Genomic DNA, 10,915 nt, shown 5'->3' on the forward strand with positions numbered 1-10,915 from the left:
CAGCCCCTCAGCCACTTGTGTGGTGTCCATCACCTCAGATGCCTCACCATCCCTGAAACGACGCGACGCCCACCACATGTGATCAGCCCCGTAAGCTGCTTTCACCTCACCTCGAATGTTTGCTGATAATCCCAGCAGGGTGTCTCTATAAAGGAGCCCCTTGTTCAGGGCAAAAGGGAGGAATGCTCATCCATAAGAAAATCAGGGAGATGTAAAGCTCAAGGCTTGCAAGATTGCTTTGGTTTGGCCAAATCTTGTGAGGTTCTGAGGTTGTTTTTGGAGATCCTGGTGTTTAAAGTTAGTTATTCAGCACGTGGCCTGGCAGCAGCTGTACATGGAAAAGTAGCTTCTGTCCCCAACCAGCTATCAGCATTTTAGTATTTTTTGTTTCTTCTCCAGTCCTTGTTTACTCCTCTTTTAGCAAATGTAACACCAGAATCAAGTCCCTTCCTGGGATGAAAACCTGCAAGTTCATCAGCCAAGATGGAGCTTCTGTTTTGGCCTGATTTGGTGTCTCTCTTGAAAAAACTGAATGGTCGGATGCTCTTGGTGGTTCTGGTCATATCTCTTTTGATTATTGACCTTGTGAAAAAGAGAAGACCCAGGAATTTCCCTCCAGGGCCACAGCTCTTTCCTCTCGTGGGAACCTTTGTGGACTTTAAGCAGCCCCTCCATCTTGCACTGCAGAAGGTAAGAGCTCCATGGACATTTTCCCTACTAATATCTTACCCTTCCATGACACTTATCACCACACAGTGAGGCAGCAAGGGCAGCCTCTGCAGAACTGGGTATTTTATAACCACATGAGACAGATGACTCCTCCTGGTTTTATCTCTCACTATCACCCTCTCTTCCAGGTGGGTAGGATGGTCCAGTGGGAAAGAAATCCATAACAGAGGAAGACCTACATCTTCCTCCTTTTTCTTCCCATCTGACTGTGACCATTTCATTCTGGACCCCAGAAAGGGCTTGGAAGGGCTGGACCAGGCTGGGGGACAGGTGAAATGTTCTGTGTGACAGCTGAACTGTTTGGAGATCACCTCTGTCATTGTCTTTGCTCAGAGGCCAACAATTCTCCCCATTACATCTTAAAGAAACATTTAAAATCCTGAGTTATGTCCTGTGGTGGCTTCTGTGTTGCAGAAAGAGGCAGTGATCTCTCTGGAAAGATTTCCATAGCTTTGGCTCCCACCAGAGACAAAAAGAGAGAGATTTTATACATACTGAGTATTCCTCTCTGAAAAGGTGGAAGAAGTTCTGACATGCTGGCTGTAAAAATTCTTTCTGATGACTATTTGTGTCTTGCTCTTGCTTAGCAGGCTGACACCAGCCTTTCTACCCTGGGTGTTCTCAGGCCAGCAGCAGAGCAGTCCCTGAGGGAATCCTGAGGGAAAGCTGAGGCAGCAAGTTCAGGATATTTTGTCAATACACACAGTTATTAAGAAAATTAATCCCATTTATTTACAAGCACACAATGACTGAGACACCCATTTGGTCCCAGACTGGTTTCATGCGTCACCACAGCAGTTTGGGGTGACTCTGTGTGTCCTTTCATGTAGATTCATTCTAGGAAGGGGATGAGCTCTTTGACAGAGAGAAGATATGATCCCCCCTTTACTCTCATACTTCTCAGAGGAGACACTAATGCCAGCAAAGTCCATGCAAGGAAAATGGCTGCAATTTGGCCATAAATGCAGTCAGGCTTAAAATTAGAAGGACATTTCCAGCAATAAGCAGTTAGAACTCCTGTCTAAATGGGAGAGCTGGAGAAGAAACCACACTGCTCTAGACACAAAGTTGATGAAAGGAATAATTTGTCATGCTTTGGCCTCAGCAGGAAGAGCCTGAGTGTGGTGACCCAGGTGGTGGGACAGAAAGGGACAGAGCAGATGCCCATCAGTTACAAAGCAAGTTACATCCTTGTTACAAGCCAAACTGATGGAAACACCTGGTAAAGCCCAGGTCACACCAAGACAAAAAATATAACTCCAACATTTCTCCCACACTACAGCTCTCCAGCCCTATTTATACCTTCTCCAGCCTTCATAGAGTAGCTTAGATTGGATGAGACCTGCACACTTGGGTTTGGGTTTCTCTAAAGTCCCTTTGTTTCAAGCAGGGTTAAATTCAAAGTCAGATTTCCCTGTTCAAGGTGAGTTTTGCAATTCCCCATCTTCTTGTTCTCAGAGGACAATGAACTCTCTTTCAGCTCACAGGTCGGTATGGGAACATCTTCAGCGTGCAGTTTGGAAGTCTGACATTTGTGGTGGTCAATGGGTACCAGATGGTGAGAGAAGCTCTCGTCCACCAGGCTGAAATATTTGCTGATCGGCCAAATATTCCACTTCTTCAGGAAATATTTAAAGGCTTTGGTAAGCACATTACCAGGACTTTGGGACAAAACTTTCATCTCTTTGGAATGATAACTGTTAGAGAGAAAGAAGCAGGTTGAATTCAACCCTTGTGATCTGCACCTGTAAAAGCTTGTGCAGGGGAAGGCAGGAATTGAGTTCAGACTAATAATCTCACAGGGGTATGTTTTAATCTCTGTGGGACAGGGATGAGGATGGGCTCAAAACCAGATTTTAATGAAAGAGGAGAAATAAATGCAAGCTGCCCGAAGATCGATACACTTGCAGCCTTTCCCCTTGGTTTTCATTTCCCTTTTACTTTCCCTGCCTGGGTTGCACACAGCTCCAGAGACGGGGTGCTCCTGCCTGCAGCTCTGCCAACAGCGTGATAGTACTCAGAGTATTTTGGCTTACACCTTTTTTTCCCACGCAAAGTGACAAAGTAGCAGATTAAAGCAAATCCATAAAGCTAGATCTTTAGCATAAGCCAATTACTCTTGAATTTTAATTCCCAGGCAAAGCCATAGGCTTTTCCACATCCACGAGCTTTGTTTGCCTTGGTTTGGGGTTTCTGTCCACGATGAATGCCTGTTTTGGAATCCTAACACTCACAAATGACCCAGAGAGAGGATTGCTCACCTGTTTTTTCCACCTACAGGGCTCATATCATCCAACGGGCACATATGGAGGCAGCAGAGAAAGTTTGCTTTAGCAACACTGAAAAGCCTTGCTGTAAATTTTGAGGAAAAAGTGCAAGAGGAGAGTCGGTACCTCGTGGAGACGATAGAGGAGGAGAAAGGTGGGGGTTAATGCACAGCACTGTGCTCAGAGCTTCCAGCCAAATGAATGATGAGAAGTAAAACTCTTACCCCAGCACAGCTCCAAACGTGCAAAACATTTCTTCAATAGCTCAAATCTCTATCTTACACTCCCAGACTGTGCCTTTTAGCACTTATTTTAGACCTCAGGCCTCCTATTTTAGTTGTTCATTATTAATATTAAGCAAATATATACTAGGTGTTTATTAAAACGTGAGTGTTTATATGGCTAACGAAGTGTCTCATGCATTCTGCGAAGGAATAAATGCAGCTTTCCTGCTATCAGACACTTCCACTCAGAGGCTTTGTTAACCTCTGCTTGTCCTTGGTTTTGCAAAGTATTTTAAAACTTGTTTAGTCAGGCTTTCCTTTTGTATCACGCACAGATGAAGTGTGTGCCTTGCTCTTTTATGGTCCAGCTTTTATAAACTGCCAGAGGAATATTAGTAAGAATAATTTGTATGTTGGTACATGGGTGATGTTGCACTTCAGCTTTAAATAGAAGCAGATGGGGTTGAGCTAATTCTATGGAGCTATATATAGTAAACAAGAAAGATCTAAAAAGGAATTGTGAAATTATATACTAAACTTGCTCCATTTTAATTGCTGTTGCACTGAACAGGCCAAATACTCCATGTTGCCAATTGATTATAGTCTTCTATAGTCCTAATCAATAAACTAATTAAGCTGCTGGTTTGGGCCTTTCCTCCCATTAGTAATGACAAATAGTGATCATGTCCATCACTCTAATATCTGAGCACCAGCCTGGTTTAATTACTTTCTTGAAGAGTGGAGAGATCAGCAGTGCTGTGAGGAGTGCCTTGCATTTCAAAGTGATGCTCAACAGCAGCTCAGGGCTGGACTGGGCTTGTCACTGAGTCAGTCTCTTGTCACAGCAAGTGGCTCTCCAGGCTGCTGAAATGTGCCTGAGGAGATGAAGGTCTCTGCTCAGTAGCTCTCTCAGGGAACACCGATCTGATAGGCATCACATCAGACTTCACTTTATAAATGTGCTCTGTGAGCCACAGCAACTATTGCTGGGGTTTACAGGTGGGCACAGAGATCTGCAACCCTCTCCCCTCTCTCCTCCAGCTCCCTTGATTTCTTCATGGTGACAACTAAAGGCCAGGCAATGGTATTTTTGCAGTGTGGTTCTCTTGGGCTCCCTGCCCTGGGCAGAGCTTTGAGAGACCCTCTCCCAGCATATAAAATTGGCACCAAACACACATTGGTGTGGCCAAAGTTGACAGCCATAGCACAGCATGCTGCTGGAAAATGCTTCAGACCCTGCTTGGGCAGCTCAGTGAGTGCTGACGTCACTGCCTGCCAGCAGCCTGGGCTGCACGCAGGATGGGATGTCCTGGCCCATAGTGCCCAGGCTCCAGTGGGATGCTGGCGGTGGTGGGGATGGTGGGTACCCCAGGACATGGGGTGAAACCTGAGCACCACCATGGGTGTGAAGCAGGTGAGGTCTCCCCTTGATTCACAGCTGTGGATCTGGTAGAGAACGTGGTTTTGACTGAGACTGAACAGGAAAAAAGAATGAAAGCTGTCTTTAGAATCATAGAATCATGGAGAGATTTATGTTGGAAAAGATCCTTAATTTCATTGAGCTCACACATTAACCCAGCATCGCCATGTTCACCCCTAAACCACAGCCCCAAGTGCCACATCCACACACCTTTCAAACATTTCCAGGAATGGTGACTCCACCACTGCCCTGGGCAGCTCCTTCCAAACCCTGCCAGCCTTTCAAATGAAGACATTTTCCCTCACATCCCATCAAAATCTCCTCTGGCACAACTTGTGGCTGTTCCCTCTTATCCTGGTCCTTGGGAGAAAAGACCAACCCCCATCCAGCCACAACCTCCCTTCAGGCAGCTTCCTTTCCTTTTCTCTCCTCCAGGACAACCCTTTGACCCACATTACAAAATTAACAGTGCTGTTTCGAACATCATCTGCTCCATAACTTTTGGGAACCGCTTTGACTACCATGACAACCGTTTCCAGGAACTGCTGCACTCCCTGGCTGAAACGCTGCTGCTCATCGGAAGTTTCTGGGGCCAGGTAAAGCCACTTGGATGTTTTTCCAGCTTCAGCTGCACGTAACAGCTCAGAAACTGAGGTTTCTAAGGCACTGATATAATCTGCCTTTTCCTGTAGAAAAACAGCCAAGTTTAAAGGAAGATGACTATGAGAATTGTTTTACATTAGATTTGATTTATACTGAAAGTCTATCTTGAAATAAGTTAAAATTTTTGGGACATATGGAACAAAATCACTACAGGGTTCTGAAACCAATCTTATGCCTGACATAATGAAAGAACAATGGGAAAATCTTAAAAGAATCTGTTTCTACAAAAAGAATTAGTAACACTGAAAATTCCTATCTTTTCCCACACCCATATCCCACCCAGTCTCTTAAATAACTTCTATTTATAAAAAGAATTGAGATTCCAAGTTTAAAAAATAAATAGGTGGGTTTGGTGATGTATCTTCTGCGTGGCCACACACATGGTCTGATCTCTGTCCCTTCCATGGGAACACACACATCTGCATCCACATCACCTATGGCCACCTCACATTAGGGGGCAGCTTTGGCCACTCAGTATTTGAGAACTTTATCAGCAGAAAATATCTGTCCAGTTCTTATCTTGTTTGCACTTGTTTGCACCTATGTAAGTAAATTTGTACAAATTGGACTATTATAGCAAGAATGATTTTTATTCATGGTAGCAAGCAGACTTAATCTATTAATTGAGAGTTCCAACCTCTCAGCTATGATACCTACTCTTTCCTAACTCAAGAAATTCTCTTTGCTCTGTTTCTTATCAGCTTTATAATGCTTTTCCTTTGATCATGAGATGGTTGCCAGGACCCTTCAGGAAAATCTTCAGGCACTGGGAGAAACTTCAATATTTTGTGAAAGGTGTGATTGCAAAGCACAAGGAGGATTTGGACCAGTCCGAGGCAGGAGATTATATTGACTGTTACCTGAAGGAAATAGAAAAGGTAAGAGGGAAATAACTAAAACCACCTCAAGATTAACCCACAGAATGAGCAGAGAAGATTCAGGGCTCTTTTGTCAGGGGAACTCTTGCCTCACATGTTTCCTTCCCTCCCTACCTCTGCCACATCAAACTTTAGCAGCAGCAGCAGCCTGATCACTTTGAAAACACACAGATTTTTTTTTTCCCCGTTTGAAAGGATTTACACTTTGTCTTCTTCCCTTTTTCCTTCTGTCATACAGCGTAGGAGGACTCTCAGGGAACATGTTCATGTTTCTACGAGCACTCACAGGCCTGTGTTTGCTATTGTGAAACTTGACATTTAAAAGTACTACCTGCTTTCAAGAGCCACTCTACAACAACCAGGGTGTCTTTCAAAACAGTCCATAGGGCTTGGAATCCAGTGAAAGTAAAGGCTGGAAGTTTCCAAGTCCAGGGGTAGATAATAAAGGAGCGGCAGGACTTCAGTTATGCACGGGTAAATTTGGATTGGGTTTTAAAAGCATCCCCTCCAGAGTAAGAGTTTTCATTGCCATGTTTTCCCTCCAAGTTTAAGGGTGACACCACCTCCTATTTCCACGAGGAAAACCTGCTGTGCTCCACCTTGGACCTGTTCTTAACTGGGACTGAGACAACGGCGACTGCCATCCGCTGGGCTCTGCTCTACATGGCCGCGTACCCCCACATTCAGGGTAGGGCCACTGAGGGGTGCTTTGCTAGGCCAAAATTAGGAAAGGGAAACTCAGGGAACTGAGTCATCCCAGCTCTGCCACATCTTGGATATGCCTGTACCCAGGTATTCTCTTGGGAATCTTTTGAAGATAAGTCTTAGGAGAAGGTGTTGAGGGAAGTGGGAGTGAGGAAAAGGAGGCTCGGGGGGGATCTTCTCATGGTCTACAACTCCCTGAAAGGAAGGTGCAACCAGGTGGGGATCCATCCTTCTCCCAAGGAACAAGGGGTAGGACAAGGGGAAGTGGCCTCAGCTTGTGCCAGGAGAGGTTTAGGTTGGATATTAGGGAAAATTTCTTCACTGAAGAGGTTGTCCAGCCCTGGAACAGGCTTCCCAGGGCAGTGGTGTGCTCAAAAGTGGAGAGTGCTCAAAAGGAGAGTGGATGTGGCACTTGGGGACATGGTTTGGTGATGAACTGGAAAGTGCAGGTTTATAGTTGGACTTGATCATTTTAGAGAGCTTCTCCAATTCTAAAAATTCTATGAAGAAGGATATTTTGAATTTTGTTTTGCACCCCGCAGAGAAAGTGCAGCAGGAGATTGACGCCGTGGTCGGGCAGTGCCGGCAGCCCTCGATGGCCGACAAGGAGAAGATGCCATACACCAGCGCCGTGCTGAGCGAGGTGCTGCGCGTGGGCAACGTGGTGCCCCTGGGAGTGCCCCGCATGGCCACCAGCGACACCACCCTGGCTGGCTTCCACCTGCCCAAGGTACGTGGGGATCACTGGTCTTCATCCCACCGGCCTTCATCCCACTGGGCTTCATCTCCCACCGGCCTTCATCCCGCCCACCTTCATCCCACCATCCGTCATCGCACCACCCTTCATCCCATCATCCTTCATTCCATCATCCTTCATCCCAGCATCTTTCATTCCATCATCCTTCATCCCATCATCTTTCATCCCACCAGTGCAGGGTCTTCATGCCCCAAGCCCCAAATCTTACCTGGAAGGGAACCAACCAACAGGATCTTATAGAAATACCACAATTATATAGAAAATACAAGCCCTCTTGATGGATGCTGTGGGGATTTTTTTCTCCTCCTTACAGAAGGAGAATTGTGAGATCCTTATGGTGTTTGCTATGATTTTCAGTTTTAAAAGATTTATGTTTTATATTTTGTAAAAGACACCCTCAACACATTACAGGAAGAGGGCTAGGAAACACAGGAAAGCAAACAATTTGGGTTTGTTAATTCTACACAATAATAATAATAATCTATTAAAATTAGCACTTGATGATTCACAGACACTGTTCTGCAATAACAAAAGCAAATATGGGATTTATATATAACTGGTGTCTTCTATATGACTGGTTGCAATAAGGTAAATTTTAAAAATCCAGGCATTTTCCTCCACATTGATCAGAATATTTCTCTTGCTGATGGAGAATGTGGAGATAAATCAAATCAGTTTTATTGTTTTCTAAAAAAGCCCATTTAAACAAATCGATTGAAAATTACTTGATTAAATTGCTTCATGTTCCTATGGGAATGCAGTGCAACCAATTTAAAGTTGGTTTGCATTAACATCACCCGCTACTGCAGCGCAGGGTGCAGATCAACACTCGGCGATACGTAAAGGCACACACAAGTGAACAATCCTGCAGGCTTTCACCGTTATTTAATTACGTAGCTTAGAGGGGAAAAAAAAAAACATGTTTTGCCCTTAAAAGAGTGTAGCTCACAGAGCTACAATAACCCAGTCTGACAACACGCCGCGTACTCGCCCCTTTTCTCCACCTCTCGCAGGGCACCACCCTAATGACCAGCCTGACCTCAATAATGTTCGACAAAAACGTCTGGGAGACTCCGGACACCTTTAATCCCGGACATTTCCTGGAAAACGGCCAGTACAGGAGGCGGGAGGCTTTTCTGCCCTTCTCTGCAGGTAGGATGATGGATGGGGAGGTGCCTTTTCTTTTTGCAAAGCTTTTATTTCTCACCCAAAACACTGCTTATGGAGCACGGGGTACCGCTCCTGTCCAGCTTCCAGCCCAACCCCGCAGTGAAAATCCCAGTCACAGTTAAGAGAGGCTGCTCAGAGATAAAAAAAAAAAAAAAATTTAAAAAGCGCTTTTTCTTCTTGCACCAGTTGCATAACTGGGTTGTTCAGACTGTTTCCGTTCTTGCCTCTCGGAACAGGCGCAGTTTGCTCAGCAGTAAACTTGTGGGGAAGGTTTGAGCAGATTGTGTGGGTGAACATTGCCACCTAACCTTTCCAGGAAGAAAAGCCGCCGCAGCCTGTGCACGGCGGCGCGGGCCGCTGGAGCCTCGGAGGTGGCTGCAGCTCGCTCGGGACTCCTTCGGGTTATTTGTGCTCATTTTCCAGGCAAGAGGGCTTGTCCCGGGGAGCAGCTCGCCAGGACCGAGCTCTTCATTTTCTTCGTAGCCCTGCTGCAGAAGTTCACCTTCCAGGCCCCGGCGGCGGCCGCGCTGTCCTTCGCCTTCACGCTGAGCCTGACGCGCTGCCCCAAACCCTTCCGGCTGCGCGCCGTGCCCCGCGGCTGAGCGGGCCTGGGCTGCCGGGGCCCGGGGCAGCCTCACGAAGGGAAATGCCCTTCTGAGCACCCCGACACCTCACAGACTGGGAAATGTCCTTCTGAGCATCCCGACACCTCACAAACTGGGAAATGTCCTTCTCCTGAGCACCCCGACACCTCACAAACTGAGAAATGTCCTTCTGAGCATCCCGACACCTCACAGACTGGGAAATGTCCTTCTGAGCACCCCGACACCTCACAGACTGGGAAATGTCCTTCTGAGCATCCCGACACCTCACAGACTGGGAAATGCTCTTCTCCTGAGCACCCCGACACCTCACAAACTGGGAAATGTCCTTCTCCTGAGCACCCTGACACCTCACAAACTGGGAAATGCTCTTCTCCTGAGCACCCCAACACCCTCACAAACTGGGAAATGTCCTTCTCCTGACCACAATGAGCCCACTGCACCCTCATGAACTGGGAAATGCCCTTCTCACCACACTGACCCCTACTGCAGCCTCACAAACTGGGAAATTCCTTCTCCTGAGCACACCAACACCTCAAAAATTGGGAAATGCCCTTCTCCTGAGCACACTAACACCTCACAAACTGGGAAATGCCCTTCTCCTGAGCGCAGCACAGATTTTAGGCTGAAATGAGGGCCCTGCAGGTTCAACACCCGCCAGTATCTGGGTGGCCCGGGAAGGGCACAAGGGCCACATCCTGAAACAAACACAACCCTTGTGATTCTTCCCTTCACTTCATTCCTGTTCCCCGCTATCAATCTGACAAAATGCATGGATTTAAAAGCCTTATTGCCTAATTTCCACTGTCAGCAATTCCCAGGAAGGTGTTTGCTTGCTGTAAAAGCACAGTTTGATGTTGGCTTTCCCTATCACTCAGCAGCCCCTAACGCTGCAGCACCCAAACAGCCAAGGGATTCTGAGGTGTCCCTGCTCAGAGGGAGCAGCTGGCCTTGGACACAAGCTCTGGATCACGACTCTGCATCAATTTGGAGTTTCAGGTGGCCACAGCCAGTCCTGAGCCTCAGGTGTGCTTGGGCTCAGGTTGGGGACACTCCCTGCAGCACCACATTGCTACTGTGTGATGGAAATCACAGAATCAAGGAATAGTTTGGCTTGAAAGGGACCTTAAAGGTAAACTCCTCTGCCATGGGGAGGGACACCTTTCACGGAATATGGTTTCTCCAAGCCCCATCCTTCCTGGCCTTGGACACTTCCAGGGATAAAAAGGATCTAAGCAGAGATCTCTGCAGTAGCAGCAAGTATGTTTTGAATCTCAAAGAATATATGGAAATTTTAATTAGGAGGCTACAGGGAAGCAGAAGCAGCTTCTACCAAAGCTCAACCCTAGTGGGATGGCACAGGGAACTGTGCTTCCAGCAGGTCTGGAAGGGCTATAAAAATATGATACAGGAATCTCATATTAGAAAAGCAAAAGGATTGTGCTAGTAACATACAAATCAGAAAAGATGCAATAAAATAATCCCCTGAGGTTGCTGAGG

The 10,915-nt window shown here is 46.5% G+C and overlaps 1 protein-coding gene across 1 annotated transcript; it reads left to right on the plus strand.

Moving 5' to 3' along the window:
• Positions 1–307: 307 nt before the first annotated feature.
• LOC116999954 (cytochrome P450 2J2-like) lies at positions 308–10,873 on the plus strand. The gene is made up of 9 exons (XM_033067131.1): positions 308–690; positions 2,210–2,372; positions 3,010–3,150; positions 5,076–5,236; positions 6,005–6,181; positions 6,728–6,869; positions 7,429–7,616; positions 8,657–8,795; positions 9,237–10,873. The coding sequence occupies exons 1-9, from the start codon at positions 484–486 to the stop codon at positions 9,413–9,415; spliced, it is 1,497 nt and encodes a 498-aa protein (XP_032923022.1). The 5' UTR covers positions 308–483; the 3' UTR covers positions 9,416–10,873.
• Positions 10,874–10,915: the final 42 nt, after the last annotated feature.

Source organism: Catharus ustulatus, chromosome 9 (assembly GCF_009819885.2).
Source record: "Catharus ustulatus isolate bCatUst1 chromosome 9, bCatUst1.pri.v2, whole genome shotgun sequence".
Classification (NCBI taxonomy): Eukaryota; Metazoa; Chordata; class Aves; order Passeriformes; family Turdidae; genus Catharus; species Catharus ustulatus.

Bases quoted from the DNA above. Each gene is read 5' to 3' on its own strand.
- LOC116999954 (XM_033067131.1), top strand. From the start codon at position 484: ATGGAGCTTCTGTTTTGGCCTGATTTGGTGTCTCTCTTGAAAAAACTG. The intron at 2,373-3,009 runs GTAAGCACATTA...TTCCACCTACAG, and splicing joins GGAAATATTTAAAGGCTTTG to GGCTCATATCATCCAACGGG. The intron at 6,870-7,428 runs GTAGGGCCACTG...TGCACCCCGCAG, and splicing joins CGCGTACCCCCACATTCAGG to AGAAAGTGCAGCAGGAGATT.